We start from the raw sequence: 17,432 nt of genomic DNA, 5'->3' as shown, positions 1-17,432 counted from the left end.
ACAGAGCTTACTGCACAGCCTTATTGTGCCATTAGCTTGGGATGATCCCATGTTGGACTGAATGTCATTACCATAAATATGTTCCAGTTCTCAAATTTAGCAGTTTTGCAGAGTACCCAAGCTGGAGACCCAACTGCAACGGACTAAGACCAAGACTAAGTAAAGCTAGTTTGCTTCTTCATGCCCAAGACTGAAAACAATGTTGTATACTAACTTGGACCACCTCGAACAAGTTTGACAGTACAGTGGGTAATGTCAAAATTTCTATATGCATTACTATACACTGAAAAACATGGAACCAATATTTTATCTATATTTGGTATGATGTATAGCGTGATACTGAATCAAACACTGTTAAAAAAATTTAAGGGAACACTTAATTACAGTCCAACACCAAGTCAATTAAGCTTCAAGGATATCTGCCAATTTAGGGAGCATAAGCAATTGTCAACTTCATGTGCTTCGGTGCAAATAGTGACAGCCTGTATACTAGAGGTAAGAGCAAGAGAACACCCAAAAAGGTAATTGTTTTGCACGTGGTGGCCACAGATAATTGCTCTCTCCTTACCCTTCCTAACCGATTCTACTCTAGTTGTGTTATGCTAGGGTCCTTGTCACTACTAGTATACTGTAGTGTACTGTACGGTACAACACATACTGCTGTGAAAACTAATATAGGCTGGTACACCATAGAGGTACAGAACATTGAAAGGTGCAGTTTCTTCCATGCTGCATTACTTCAAAAAGTGACATGGAAATATTTATGCAGGGGTCCCCAAGCTCTGCAAACTTGAATATATATTATCTATACTAATAAAAGGCAAAGCCCTCACTCACTCACTGACTCATCACTAATTCTCCAACTTCCCGTGTGGGTGGAAGGCTGAAATTTGGCAGGTTCATTCCTTACAGCTTCCTTACAAAAGTTGGGCAGGTTTTATATCGAAATTCTACGCGTAATGCTCATAACTGGAAGCTGTTTTTCTCCATTTACTGTAATGGAGATGAGCTTGAACGCCGTGGGGGCGGAGTTTCGTGTGACATCACGCCTCCCACGTAATCACGCAGTACATAGAAAACCAGGAAGACCTCAAAAAGCGCTGAAGAAAACATGCATTATATAATTGAGAAGGCAGCGAAACAATAAGAAGCGAGCGAGTGACATATACTACCATATTCATGAGTTCTGCTACTTCAGAAACAAAGCACGATGTAAACCTACACTTTAAATGAAGTTCATAGACAGGCTGCTGCTGGCGTTTGTAATTTAGTGCCTGCCCATATAAGGCCGTCCGTCAGCGGCAATCCAATAGCAAACTCCCACTAAATATTCACGGGTGAAGGACTGTGTTTATGGAGAGGAAGATGAGATGGTCAGGGTGGTGTTTGACACAAACTCAGCGAAACTGTGAGAGAAAGTTTTAAGTGCCAGGACTAAGGTAACATTAAATACAGCCATGGACATAGCACGAGATGGCACCAGCACAGCTGGGAACCTTCGATGCATGTACACCGAGCGGCTCACGTGAACTGACGCAGTGCACAGATAAAAGGCAACAGTTCCAAAGAGCTGCACAAAACCGAATTACACAATTGAAAAGGCAGCAAAAATATGAAGCGTCTGATAAGCATATTCATAAATCCAGCTACTGCGGAAACAAAGCACACGGTGGAAAAAGTCAATGTCCCGCTAAAGGAAGACAGTGTAAAAAACCCGTGCATGCAGTGTGTCAGGTCTCAGATAAAGAAGACGAGCTGTTTATTGATGCAGTAAGAAACGAATCGATGAATGAAACCTGTCATCTTTACAACGATTGACAAACACGGAATGTAACTTGAACACAACACATCCTACAAATACGAACCTGATTGAAAGAAATAATGATAATCAAATCCTTGATGACAGCAACACTCAGTAACACTCACAAAACAAATACTGTATATTGACAGTCATGTTACGTTATTTTTAAAATGTTCCCTTTTCTTTTCTAGCTTTTTAACACACTACTTCTCCGCTGGTGGGTGTGGGTATATGGAGATATATATATATATATATATATATATATATATATACCGATCTACATACTCGAATAATGGATACTTTATTCACCATCAATGATTGTTTTGGTAAAGCCATACTCAGTGTATTCATTAGATGAACGGTAAAAAGTAACAGCGAGGGGAGGATGCAGGCTGTAGTGCACGTCAACTCTATTTGAATTGCGCGATCAGATTTGAAAAAATATATCTTTTCAAGTTCTATTTAGTCCATATGTGTCAAACTCAAGGGCCGTGGGCCACATCCGGCCCGGCGTGTAATTATATCCGGCTCGCGAGATCATTTTATATACTGTATTATTGTTATTAATGGCCCGGGTATATGAAGCGCTGGTAACACAATAAACTACAGATCCCATAATGCAGCGCTTCAGCCGCCTTGCCGAACAAGTTATTGTGAAGCTAGCTCACACGATGCTGAAGAGAAAAGTTGATTCTGAAAATAGAGCCTTTAAAAACCGATGGGAGACTGAGTATATGTTTACTGAACCCGTGTGTCTCATTTGTGGAGCTAATGTGGCTGTAATTACAGAATTTAATCTAAGACGGCACTATGAGATAAAACATCAGGGTAACCTGAATGCAATGCAGAAGATACAGAAAGCAGCATAATTAAATAAGAATCTGACACTTCAGCGGACGTTTTAACCCGTGCACAATCACAAAGTGATTTCAAGTGAAGCTGCTTTTATGGGAGACACAAATGCACCAGTTCACCTTGCCCCACTTTCCCTGTTGCCAAGTAATGTTAAACCAAGTCGTCACTACGGTGTTCCCAAATCGCACTTTGCTGATAAACTGAGCGCACTGCGCACTGAGTTTGCACGGCGCTTTGGTGACTTTGAAGAACAAAAAAAGTCCGTCTACATGCGGCTCGAACCTTGTGCATGTTTGGTAGCACATATCTGTGTGAGAAGCTCTTCTCAGTGATAAAGACTAACAAAACAGCACACAGGAGTCGCCTCACTGATGAGCACCTGCAATCCATCATGAGAATCTCCACAACACAGAACCTCACAGCAAACAAACGAACTTGTGGCCAAAAAAAGATGCCAGGCGTCCAGCTCTAAAATGACATATGAGCAAAGACAACTGAATGATTTGATTTGTTATTGCACGTAAGAGCGGGAGTCAACCGTTTTAACAAACAGCGTATTGCACTGATACGAAATAGCTGTGTGTGTGTGTATATATATATATATATATATATATATATATATATATATATATATATATATATATATATATATATATATATATATATATATATATATATATATATGACAACAACACTCATCACTCACAACAGTGACAAAACAATTACATTGACAATCAGGTTACGTTATTTTCAAAATGTTTCCTTTTCTTTTCTTTGCTTCTTTAACACACTACTTCTCCGCTGCGAAGCACGGGTATTTTGCTAGTATAGAATATAAGATATGCTATGAAGTCTATACTGCAATTACTTTATGAATGCTGATGGGCCTCTGAAATAGTATTATTTGCCATGACTGATGGCTTAATAGCACTATAGGAAAAGCTAGGAGCATGAATGACAACTTGTTAGAATTGGAAAATTTAGTGATAAGAAACTCACTTCAGTTACAATTCTACAACATGTACAGGAGCTTGTCATTACTAACCATATAGGGGTTTTAGTGCCTTTTCATACACTCAGTAAAAAAACATTTTAAAAATTTGAGCTCTGGTCCATGGACAGGCCAAGAGTATTTTGAATCCAAAAATCTTTTCCACAAGTGTACAAAGTACATTCAGACAACCAGAGCAGGGGTGTTAAAGCATAGAAATAGTCATTTAATAAAAAAAAAAAAGTGTGATATAACAATGCAAATCACTTTCCTACAAACAGCATATGTAGAGAAGCAACAGCTTCATTTAAACTGCACAATTTTTTAAAAACTGCAAATTTAAAACAGTAAAAGATGCATTATAGCAAATAAAGGTTAAAGATTGTAACTGCTTCTAAAAATGAACTACAAGTGCAGTCATGCTTAAATGCCTGTGATAGAAGTTTCATGACACGGAGTCAAGCATATTCACTTTGCCTGCGTTTCATGCATATCTCTGGAGCACAGATATTCACAGCAGTACAAAACATTAATTCAGATGGAAGGCTGGTGGCACAGATACTCTGGGCTTTTTGTCCTCATCTGTCAACTTTGATTTCTCTTCAGTTATTTTAAATTAACAGATTAGACACCAAATTCACCTACAACTTGACCCTATTCCGACTGTCTTAGTCAAAGCCCTTTTTACTTCAATTTGTTTCACTTGACTGCTGTTAATTCTCCCCTTTTCTCTAGCAAATTCATAATTGCTGTGGTCATCACATCAAGAATGCTGCTAGTAATACCAGCGTTTACAGCAACTGTCTTGATTCCAATGGTCCCTCTCTTGCCAAAAATTTTTGAACGTTTGTTTCCCCAACTACAGACCCATTTGAACATTAAATATTTTGAAATTTTCAGTCTGGTTTCTGTTCCAAACAGAACTGATTAACACCCTTGATCAGAGTGACAAATGATCTGCTCCAGGGGCTGACTCCAGATTACAAAGTATTCTTACCCTTCATCTTAGTCTGGAATTTAACACTACTACACAGGCTTGTTCTATTCTTTGGTTAGTTGCCTCCATAAAATCTGGATGGTGTATCACCTGCTCAAGATTAGTGTCAACTCTGAATTTTTCGTTGAGGGCACTAAAAGCCACCCTCTCAACTTGAAAATGTAAACATCTGTTTCAAGAACACTGCTACTCCTTTACAACCACAAATCACAAGCCTTGCCGCTTGACAGCACCCTTCGATCTCACATTAATGCTATATCACATGTTGCCTTTCAACATCTTTGTAATATTTCAAGAATTCATTCCTCATTGTCCTACTCTGTGGCAAAGAAATTCATGCATTTTTCACATCAAGGCTAAACTACTGTAATGTTTTTTTGTCTTGCATCCTGACTAAACTGTTAAACCTGCAGTTCAAAATTTTGCTAGATACTTAAGGGGACATGATTAACTGAAAGCTGATCAAGTTTGTATAGAATAGGCATAATGTGATTTAGAGCCTTGGTTTGACTCTAAGATCTGTTCTCTGTCTCTCAAACACCAACACTACTTCTGGCCTTCCAGTCCCTTCAGTCTGCCCATCTTCCATGATAAGTCAGACTTAGTTAGGCTGCTGTTACACTCTGGAAATCCTTCCCTCTATACCTGGACTCTTAATTCTTATTTAAATGTATTTTTTTTTTTTTTGAAAGCTGCCTTCTCAGGGATAGCTTTAATTTTGTTAATTACTTTTGTTGTACTTTGTTTACTTAATTGTACTGATTTATGCTTTTATATTTAGTTACTTGAGCATCTAGAAAAGGACAATGTTTATTAATAAAATGTAACATTACATTGTAACATTTATAATTCATTGGAAAGCTTTTGTTTTAGGCAGAATTGTCAACATTCAGGAACCTTCATTCTTCCCTAAACAATGAATACAGGAACAGGGAGAACCTAAAGGGTACAGTCAAAGAGCAGACTTGACCTGTGTCTTTGTGCTCTTTTTGACCAGAATATGTAAATTGCTTTTTTTATCTGAATTCACATGTAAATGTATTTCAAGATACAAAAAACCAAACAAGGCCTTTAATTATCCCCCACATCAAAACCACACCATTCTAAAAAAACTTCAAGATTTGATATACATACTTGGCATATAGGTCTGTCAGTTTTTCCCTATCCGTAAACACTTGCTAAAACCCAAAGTATCAGGAATGGGGATTTATGAAACATCACCTTTAGTGCTTGTGCTTAATAAGGATTCAACACTTAATGTACGACTGAACAAATTGTGGTATTTCAAGTCATTAAATTCCTGAAAGGGGTATGTCAAGAAAAAAAAAAGTTGAGAACCCCTGCTTTAGGGATAAACAACTTTTGATTAAATTTGTCAGTCTACTATAGTTAAGCATTTACTTTAAATCTGTCTATTATCCCAATTCCTGCCATGTTACTATATAGATTTGTTAGAGAAGCTGAAAACTACTTTAAGCTCTGTTTCAGATACATTACAGAAAAAAGCTTGCAATAAGCAGCATTTTCTTTTTATACCATATGTATTATGGATACATTTTTGTACTTTAAAGATAAAGTATGTATTTCAGGGAAATTTTAGTACTATGGTCACTGAACAATAAGCCTACAGAATTTTGTTTTGTTAAAAGTGAACAGGTAACACCTGTGGGTCTAGAAATTATAAAGACATCACAGTTAACACTTTAACATAGGACATAAGGCTTCTATGCATCTGGTAATGCAGAAGCTTACCGTAATTTTTATAAATAGGGATTAGGGCACTAAATTGATCCATACAGGTAACACAGAGTCTGATCTGTATTGCTTTAAAAAAAAAAACACCTTATCACAGCATCCCTGGATTTCTTCAGTGCCTTCAATAGCATCCAGCAATCCCCATTAAGAGTACGTTCAGAGATATGCAGGTGGATAAGCCCATGGTGATCTGCATAACAGTTTAAGATACCCAAGTGCTTTGTCTCCAATATAGATGCAAGTAACACAAGGAATAGTCTAGTCTTCTCAGAGGATTCTGCACTTTAGGGGTGTACTGATGAAGGGGACAGGAGTGGAGTCAGGGGTAGAACTGTTTCTTGATGCAAAGAGAAATGTCTACATCTTAACACCAGCATAACCAAGGAAGTAGTTATAAATTTGCACCAAAGAAACTACGTCGAGTCACTATTCAGGGAGAAGATGCAGAAGTGGTAAACAGACAGATTAAACTGATAGTACCTGTGGCACAAGGCAACAAATCGCAGAACGTGTCAGTTTTCCTTTCACGAAGGTAGCAATATGCTTCATTTTCAACAACTCTGATGGTCAGTGGGATTTACCATGCTGTGGCATGCTGGGACAGTAACATCACTTCAAGAGAGGATCACACAAACAGGCTAAATTAAGATTGGCGCAGTTCTTTGACAAACTCTGGACCACCGACATAGTAACAAACAGAATTGAAACAAAACTGAATACCATTATGTACAATGCCATATATCCTTTCTGACACAGTAGATCTTTACTCAGTTTTTCAGTAGAAGTGTGCAAACACAACTGGATCTCCTTTATACCAACAGCAATACGAGTACATCTACATAATGCCCAACTGGGACAGGGACTACCAAGTCAGAAGCGCTGTCTGTGTGTGTGTGTGTGTGTCTGCGCGCGTTCGTTCATTATAACGATATAATTTGGGGACAAAAAGTTCTTGCTGAAATATACAGGAAACCATTTAAAGACAATCTTTACAGTCTGGCTTCATACCTTAAAGGAAAACTGTGGGTCTGTTTGAAACCCCCAAGTTAACTGTAGTCAATTGAGGATGAGATTAAGGCAGAGTTGTTAACTTGTAAAGAATATTTTTTATAAAAAAAAAATGTGTATATTATATTATATATTATAATATAATATATATAAAATTTTCAAACTGAATCAAAAATCAGGTACAAATCAAGAATTTAAAGCATGACTGAGGTATATGCATGTTCAACTGAGCATGGAGTTAAACAGATTAAGGAGCTTTGTATTTAAAAGCATTTACTTAGAGAATTTGAATATAGTCATTTCATTTTGAAACTAATACTGCACATTAGATTTTTGAAAGTGAATACAAACCAAGAAATATCAAATATGTCCTTTGTAAAATGATTCACTCCCCAGATGTAATGGGAAGGAATAGTGGGTAGTAGAACAAGCCAGGGTTGGACAGAGTTGGCAAAAGAGGCAAGATCTGTGCTACATGTCGAATAATTTTTTGTGAATGGGAACAAACCAATGACACGCAAAATAATGCACCGTGTACCAAACAGACGTGCTATTCTTGAATAACGTATTTAGAATGAAAATGTTCAGTGATGAAACCAAAGAGAAACTAAAAACTTAAGTGGTCACCGTTGTGCCTGCCTATAACTCTACGTGCATCTATTAACCAATCTATGTAAGCCTATATATTGAAACCAATATACAGGTATACCCAAAATATTCAATTGTAAAAGATATCAAATACATAGATCTGAAAGTACCCAAAGGGTTGCATTCAAAGTTGAATGCATCACTGAAACCAGTTAACAGTGTGGGTGTCTGCATTCTTGTCAAAAAAGTTGGCTATATTCTACCCTATTTGAGCTAACAAATTATATGCTACATTGTTTTCAGAACAAGAGATTAAGGAATTTACACTACAATGTACACTTTCATTTTCAGCAAAAAGTTAATTAGTGGCTTGTTTGACAGGATATATTCTACCCCGAGGATAATGTTTAAGCCGACACCTTACCTTTGCACCAAAATGTTAAAGTATTTTACTTACATTGAAAGTTAAGATATTCAAAAAAAGTATTTGGCCTTTAAATGTAAAAAAAAAAAAAAACCAAGAAATCAATTTGGCAGTTTAACATTGTAATAGTTTTACACATCGTCTAGTTTACAGCACGTATCCCATATTGTCAATGTCACTATGGCAAAAAAAGTCCTGAAATTTAAAGCCATATTGCTTATTGCAGTTAGATTAAAGGTCAACCCCACCCATACAATTTAGGCGATATTTACACAATAGCATTACCACCCCCCCATTTCTGCAGCTACATAATGCAGTAACCTACAGTACACCACTCAAATCAATCATATTCCAAAACCCTAAATTAATCTAAGCTAAACGCTAGAGATGCACCAAATACCAGATTTTTTGTAATACCAATACATTTCACAGTACTATAACATTTGATACCACAGCAAAAACAAACCCCATAATTGGCTTCATTAAAGTATCTGCAAAGTGAATATTGCACATTTTGCTGTAATACAATAACACTAACAATCTATATAAGCCATAAGTGTTGGTGGCAGCAAGAGAGATCTGGAAATTAACATTGTCATATTTCCCTTCGACTATTTTTCTCATGGCAAGGATCCATTTTGTATTGACTTCTGCCAATTAGCAAGTACATTTTAAAGTAAATCAAAACAAAAACAATGTATCAAAAATTTTTTTTTTACTGTGATTTGGTATGTTATCGAAAAAGTAATGTGCTATCATGCATGGGTAGTCTTTATACCTTTCATTTTTGATCAAGAAACATGATTCATGTATTTACTTATTTTATAATGCATTGATCTGCATCTTGAAGTTACACATGCCTGACAATTGTCTTGGCTTGAAAAATTGACTTATTTGGCAAGATTAAGCTCTCCCCCCGCCACCCTCATGTCCCATAGACCAAAACAAAAAGTGGCAGTGCTGGAAAGATGCGTTTAATTCTACACAACACCATTAAATTTAGAACACAATTTCTCATGTTGAAAGCATTTACCATGATTGTGATGTAGAAACAAACTTTAAAAATTCCAAACAATTTAAAGCTCTGCTCAAATACCTAGAAATAAGTATAATATCTATTGTAGTTATGAGTTACAGCCATTTTAAACACTGTGATAAGGATAAAGATCTCTAGATAAAAATTTAATTAGCTCTGAATAGATGCATGTTAACAACCAATATTTCAAAAAATATTGCACTACTGTAAAATGCATTTGTTCAAATTAGTCAAGTATCCACTCCCACATTACACATTTGCATTTCTCCTGCATAGAAAAAAACTCCAAGGTTTATTAAATATGTTTGAAATATTATAATTTTTCATGTGTAGCTCCCAGTTGGTGGAATAAGTTGCCAAGCTCCATCTGAACTGTTGACTCTCTATGTGGTTCAAAAGCAATTGAAAACCCTACTATTCTGTGAATATATCAAAGTATCCAACCGGCGGCGTACCATACGCCACATAATCAGGCCGGTTTTTTAATGATTTTTAAGCACAGGGAGAAAATTAACATTTGAAAAATGTTACTTCATTGTGTTTTATCCTCCGTTGTAGAGGATTGTTTTGAGGATCCCATGGGATACCCCTCGCAAACTGTTTAACACGCTGCATATGGCGATTCACCTCCGCGAAAAACATGCCTCTATGAACAGTCAACGTGGCTCGGAGGTGCCAGGAGTTGGTGGGCGTGGCTCCTTCTGCGTGCGCCATAGGTGTCTTGTCAGCAGCTCAGTGAGTCCACACCCCTTCCGGCGTGCTTTCCATGGTTGTCTTGCCTTAGTGAAATTATATATATTTATTTTATATATATAAATTTTTTTGCCAGTGGATATCAGTCAGTTAATTTGCGCTACCTTTATATCAGTTTACTTGGTGATACACTTTTGCAACCTGTCCTGCTACACTTGTTCAAAACTGCTCCTGGAAAGAGCATACTCAACTACATTAACCTTGCATCAATATTAAAACACTGCAACTGCATATAGTGCTCTTATAAAAGTTGTATAAACTCAACATGACCTGCATGTGATTTTCTAAATACAAAGCTGAGGTTTTAGCAGTAAAATGTTTCTATATAAAAAGAACTTTAAACTGAACAGTACTTTGTCAATAGTGCTACAGCTGGAGTTCCAACACACATTAAAATGCAAAAAAAACTCTTGATAGCCCTACCCAATTGAGTAATCTTGCTTAAATTTAGCAATCTAAAGTGGGCCAAGCTTCATTCAGACAGAGGATTATTTGATTTATTACAATGAAACACTAAGCATCACTCTGAATACCTTCAAACTGTGGTTAGCCACCCAAAATGAAAAACCACTGAACACTTAATTTTGCCATTGAAAAAGTTAAATTTCTTACATTAGATCGGTCATTGGCATTAAGTATGATTGAACTGGGAATGACTTTATAATATCCGCCCTTCAATAAATCCAGTTGAGGGTCAAGTGTCAGAGCTACAAGCAGCATCACATACAAGGCAAGATCCAACTTGAGGCCACGCAAGCTTACCCATATCAGTACCAATAAACCAAACTGTTTTATAGCAATGTTGTTGACAGATTTCTCAATACATACCAGGTATGAAATTCAGGAATGGTATACTACTAATTTACTTCAGTACCAATTCTATCCATATCAGAAGTACTTTCCTGCTTGCACGTTCTTCTGACAGAAGTTCAGACATGCCCTGCTCCCCACACTTATTTACTTTGCTGCTTGTTCAATTAGTATTGAAAACTGCAGACTTCAAACAAGTACTGTATGGAATTCAGTTGCCCCTTTGATTTAGCACAGGGGCTTAACTGCTCATTTTTTCTCCCTTTGATTTAATAAATGCTCCACTGGTAAAGTGTGCATGCAGTTGCTAACTCTGTACCTGGCTTTTCAAGTCTGCAATCTTAGTTTACACATTACTACATTTTATTTTTATGTCAAAGGGGTAATTTTTTAAAAGCTGTAATGTCAAAAAATTCCATTTTCTAATAAGTGTTCAGGCTCATTCTTGACCAGATTTCTAGTAAAACACATTGAGCACCTGTCAATACTAATGAGATCTTAAATGTATTAAATATTTAAATTATGTAAGCACTGTAAAAGCAATAAGATTTGTCTTGGGTTTTGAAGATAAGCCATTAAAAGAAATCTACACATACAACTTCTGATGCTCGGTAACCTTTGCCTAAAACAGTTTCACCAACATATGTTAAAGGAGGAAGCAGACTTTTTAAATAGTAGGGGTTCACTACTGAAATTTTGGAAAGCACTGTTTCAGGCAACTGTAGTGTTTAAAGGAAATTGCTCTACTTGCATTTTACTAACTTTGGAAATCATGACAATAGTAATGGCTTTACATAAGTGCAATATCTCAAAAAAATTTGGATTAATGAAAAACTTACAAGTTTACAGAAGATAGAACTGTCATTTTGACTGTGACAATGAGGTTTTTGAAAATCTACATTCTAGACAAATTGATCTTCAATTCTGTGCATCCCACACACCCCTTTCAACCATGAAATTGAAAAGTGTGTGTGTGTATATATATATATATATATATATATATATATATATATATATATATATATATATATATATATATTCAAAACCATTTTCAAAGTATCGTATAGAATCAGAATTTCAGTATCACAACCACCATATTTTATAAATTAGGGCAAGAACACCGAGTCAATCAGTGGAGAACATGCTAATTCTAAAGAAACAGTACCCAGGTCTAGGATTTGAAAAAAAAATCCAAGGAGGTGAGGTGACCACAATGAGTAAGTTAGAGAAATGCAAGCTATGCTTGAACCATTCAACAAATGTCTATCTTTGAACATTGTACAACACATGTACTGTGCCCATAAGGGACCTCTCTATGCAGGTTTCCATCCAAAATTCCAAAAACTCACATTAGATTAACAAATAACTGGCCTGAAAAACCAATACACATTCAAATATGCTCCAGTGGGCTGTCATTATGGCCCTTTTCCCAACGTTGATAGGTGGGCAACACATTACTAAACAGAACTGGAAAAACTGAAAGGACAGGGTCAAAAAAAAAAAAAAATACTTATCACACTGAATATTAGCTTCAATTACAAAGACTCCAAACAAACCATTATTAATGAACCAAGGCAGTATGTGTGAAATTAAAACTCAATACATAAACAATGCAGGTCTAAGGCCGGTTTTACACTTCACCCAATGCAAGTACCTGTGGACACTACTGCTACACAAGCGGTGTCCTGTTTATACTTGCACGCAAACTTTATGTAAACCTAAAAGATCCCACCAGGTGGCAGTGCGAGATATCATGGCGAGAAAACGTTCGGCTTGGATGTGTTGTGAATTGCCCAAAACATACATTAAATTCCGACGCCACATTGCCACAGTATCTTTGGAAAAGGATGGATGTGTAAGGATTACATCCATCAATCCGGGGATGTGCCCAATCCAGCAAGCATCAGGCACAAAGCAGAAAATCCCTGGGATGGGACATCGGCTCATTGCAAGGCGAATACAAGCACGCATTTGCACTACCGTCATTTTAGCATCATCAAATCCCTAAACTTTCATGTCTTTGAAAAGAAACCGGAAAACACTGTGGAAACCCACCAGGAAAACATGCAAACTCTAGGCAAGGAACATCAGTGAAAGTGATATCAAATATAAATCTAAGGATTCTGAATGTGCAGTCAGCCGAAATATCCTAAATTTAATGTGTTCTGTGGGGCCTGCCTGCTGCTGCCAATTCAGAAGGAATCGCCTGAAGCACATAGTGATTAACTGGGTCAGTTTTAAGACATTCAAGATATTCTACTTTATCAAAATAAGCTACGAGATTAAAGTCTAAATTTCCACTTTAAATTGCAAAACAGACTTTCACTGTGTCCCTAATTTATTTCTCCGAGGCTCAAATATGCTGTCATACAGTCTGATGCTGCTCAGAAGATTTAAAAAAACAACACACAAAAAGCACAGAAGATGGTGCGCGAGACCTTAAAAATGTATCTTGTCATTATGGGGAAAATGCAATGCTTAAATATAAAAAGCACCACAAATGCATTTGTAGGTTGACATGTTGCTTCACCACATCGAAGCACACACATCGATCCTAGAGGATATGCAAAGCAGATATCTGTCATATGTTGAGAGTAAACAGAGTCTGACATCAGGTTTGGACTTGATCACACCGTGCCCTAAACCCCCTCCCCCCCCAAATTTTTTGCATTAATTTCCGAGGACGTGCTTAGAGGACACATCAAATGAACACTGGGAACATGTGGCAGCCACAATGCTTACGCAAGTGTGAAGTATAAACCAGCCCCTAAACCAACTAGGGTCTTAAGGAAGTCATTTTAGAGCTTTCAGAAGGCTTGAATAAAAACATTTAGTACAACATGCCAGATTAATTATGCAGTATAAATATATAAACTCCCACCAAGGAGATGAAACATGAATAGATAATTCTATACTTGACAAGAGTGATTTAAAAGTACAACTTTTACCTGACTGTGGTCCAAGTATTTAAGTGTGGCAGGTTGAATTTTAGTCTTAAATTTGAGATTAGAAAATAGATGTCAAGTGATTTAAAAATCAGTTTAAGCTTACTAAGTTCTAATAGATGAGTGTTCTAAAGACAAGACAAGAATGATCTGTGAGCAGCAAGGGTGGCTAGTCTTCATCTAGCACAGGTTTCATTATAAATCCTTTGCATTTTGTAATGTACTATATTGAAAATGTGTTGGCACCAGATTTACTACAAATAGTTTAGAACAATGTTATGATGTGAAAGCTAGTTTAGAGAAACAAAGGGTGCAGGTCACAGCTTAGATTTAGGCTAACCCAAAGAAGAGAGATGAGCATATCAGGAATGTATAAACAGATAAAAAAAAAATCTGAATTAAAAAATAGTGTTAAGTACACAATTAGTGCAGCGAATTTACCTTTAACAGTACACATTCAGAACTCAAAATCCTTACAATTAGAATTCAAAATTGCTTATAGTTCTTAGAATAAAAGTTCTTAAATCTGGTGTTCTTTAGTCAATGGAACGTAAAGCTGCAGCCAGTATGACAGAATCAAGCTGGCCTCCTTTCTAACAGGTTTGTGATGCAGCTCAGTGACAGGGGTGTGCAACAAAACAATTCTACTGCTAATTTTTGCAATGTTAAGATAGTTGATAGGCTTAATGCTGAGGTTACCAACAAAAAGATTAAAAACAGATTTTCTCGCACTAGAAATCCAGTATCAGTACATACACAGGACTAAGGACCTAAGCAAGCCAAAGTGGACATTAACTTTTACACTCCCTTATTGCCATTTTAGCTAAAAAGTACTTCATTTGTAAGTTTTTTGATAACATTTGAAAAACAGCTTGTTCAATTTAACCGAGGATTATACAAGGACTTCCAAAGCATGACTGCACAACAGTTTAAAACATCTGGCCGATTTATTATTTTTTTTTTTGCTATCACCGTGAACCAACTTTTAAAATGAAAAAATAAATTTGAAAAAAAGACTACTTAAAAATTACATGGCACACACTTGCATTGCTTTACAAGCTAGATTATACTGTACTCTATCATTTTAAGTTTGACACAGTCTCAGGAACCACCCGTTAGGTTATCACTTTCGTTTTGTGGACAGCGAAGCAATAAGAAGCAAAGTAGGAAATGTCCATTGCAATCGCAAAACTGGGATTGGCTGAAACAAATCAAGCAGCCAATCGCACAAAGCTAAACATCACACTGCGACACGTTTTAATGTACCTTGCCCCAATGTATCCACGAAATGTAGAACACCACTGAACAGAGCCAAAAAAAAAAAAAAAGTTCCCCCATGAAAATGACGACCCAATGGTTTTAACTTCCAAATCTATCGAAATAAATTCAAGCGTTTGTGTAACAATTACCAGGACGCCTACACATGCACAAAACCCTACGGAATAAGTTGATGACTTAAACCCTGACCAATGCGAAACTGAATTGGAAACGAAACAAGTTTTAACTCCTCAATTTGCTACACAGTAAATGTACTCACAGATTTAGGCACCCATTAAGGACGTATTATGCAAGATTAACAAGGGAATAACTGGCCAGGTGAGAGCAAGAGTCAATTATAATGAACTAACAAGTCGCTCAACCAAGGTTTATTCCTGTTGGGTCCAATTCATTCCGCTCGATAGATTACGGAATAGGATGGACACGGAACATGAGCATAATTAACTCCCAAACCAATTTAGCTGTAACTGCTGGAAAAAAAAAAAAAAAAACTCTGCTCCGGAAAAGAACAGAGATACCGTAATTGCGCCGCAGCTGTAATATCTTTCTAGCGTTTACTAAACTGTATATATTAATATACATTGGAAAATGCAAAAAGAAAAACAAGCTTGTTAAAAGAAAGGAGTTTAGTTTTAAAAACATGTACCAAAGAATTAGTACAGCAAACTGAACTTCTAGCAAACAGTCGTAGAAACAAATGGACGCCAATGGATCTCACTTGAGCCGAAGCCTTTGAGGTTTTTACATTCTAATAGATTGGGTTAATTAAATCCTCCGCCGAAACGCCACGAAAAGTCATCGCAAAGAAAAACGCAAGTCGACGGTGGGGGTACATGCTCCAAAATAAACTTGATAAAAAGGGTAAGACACCAGCAGACTACTAAACCAAACTGGATGCTGATCAATAAAGCTTTATTAAATTAGCACAAAAAAGGAGATGGACACCTAGGTAGCGTCAAATTAATGCCCCCTCCCATACACACAGAGACAGTGTCACCACACGGGAGGAGGGGAGCAAAAACAGGGGCCTACCGATAACTTTCTTCTCTGGTTGCGGTCTTTCTTCAGCGCTCTTCTGCTCTGACGCTAAAACGTCTTGCGCCTCCGTTTCACTCATTGCCGCTTTCGACGACTCCTAAGACATGTAATTAATGGAGTCGCGTTCCACTCTAAAGGGTTTTTATTATGCAAGTTTCGTCTCCTGTGTGGCGTCTTTCTCTCCACTCTTTTATCCCACTACCGCCTCGATAGTTCTCTACAGTACGGTTCTCTCCAGCGAGCTACGAACGTGCAAACCTCTCCTCACGCGCAAACTTTACTTTCCGGCCTCAGCAAACTTTTATCCATAACACTCCTGAAGTTTACCGGGATGCGCCGCTTCCTATTGGCCAAACGGTCATTTCTTCACCTTCTGATTGGCTGTGTGTAGAATAGCAAGCGCTTTCTTATTAGCCAGAGAAAATCCGCGGAAAAGAAAAATCTAAATACGAAGAGACATCATCGTGAAAGCTGCAAACAAACAATATTCCCACGTTCTCTACATACATGACAGTTTCTCCACAGATTTTCCAGCACACGTAGGTATTTCTGCTGTTTTTACATTAATTACATCATTTCGCGCGTCAGATTATCGTTTTAGAGAACAACAATGCTTTCATTTACCGACGTTCGAGGTGAGTGAAGCAAAATACCAGATGACAGATAAAATACACTCAAAAAATACAATACAATAAAATACAGTTTATTTTTATATAGCCCAAAAATCACACAAGAAGTGCCGCAATGGGCTTTAACAGGCCCTGCCTTTTGACAGCCCACCAGCTTTGACTCTCTAAGAAGACAAGGGAAAACTCCCAAAAATAAGTCATCTTGGGAAAGGCAGTTCAAAGAAAAACCCCTTCCAGGTAGGTTGGGCGTGCAGTGGGTGTCAAAAAAGGGGGTAAATATAATACAATACACAGAACAGAACACAAGTAATCCTCAATACAATATAGTGCAATAGAAACAGTACACGTACAGAGCAGAATTCAACAGTAGATGATATCACATAATACGATTTGTATCCTATCTTCGTTTATGGTGCCTGATTTAATATGGGGGCACACCGGATTTAATTCTTTTTTTTGAACATTAGAAAACTTCCATTTAGTCCAGTTTGTCCATCCTGTTCATCTAGATAGATTCTCCACAA

The 17,432-nt window shown here is 37.1% G+C and overlaps 1 protein-coding gene across 4 annotated transcripts in view; it reads right to left on the bottom strand.

Annotated features, from left to right (window-relative positions):
* The window catches only part of LOC120525035 (Y-box-binding protein 2-A-like), a 58,232-nt gene extending 41,633 nt beyond the window's left edge, over positions 1-16,599 (bottom strand). For 3 of the 4 annotated variants that reach the window (XM_039746981.1, XM_039746979.1, XM_039746982.1), the window contains exon 1: positions 16,274-16,598. In XM_039746981.1, the coding sequence (XP_039602915.1) occupies positions 16,274-16,358 (85 nt within the window). In that variant the 5' untranslated portion in view covers positions 16,359-16,598. Of the gene's footprint in view, positions 1-16,273 lie in introns of all 4 variants that reach the window. The other variant, XM_039746980.1, reaches the window with a different exon arrangement.
* Positions 16,600-17,432: the final 833 nt, after the last annotated feature.

The sequence above is a fragment of the Polypterus senegalus genome, chromosome 3 (assembly GCF_016835505.1).
Source record: "Polypterus senegalus isolate Bchr_013 chromosome 3, ASM1683550v1, whole genome shotgun sequence".
Taxonomy (NCBI): domain Eukaryota; kingdom Metazoa; phylum Chordata; class Cladistia; order Polypteriformes; family Polypteridae; genus Polypterus; species Polypterus senegalus.
This window is presented reverse-complemented; position numbering and strand designations above follow the sequence as displayed.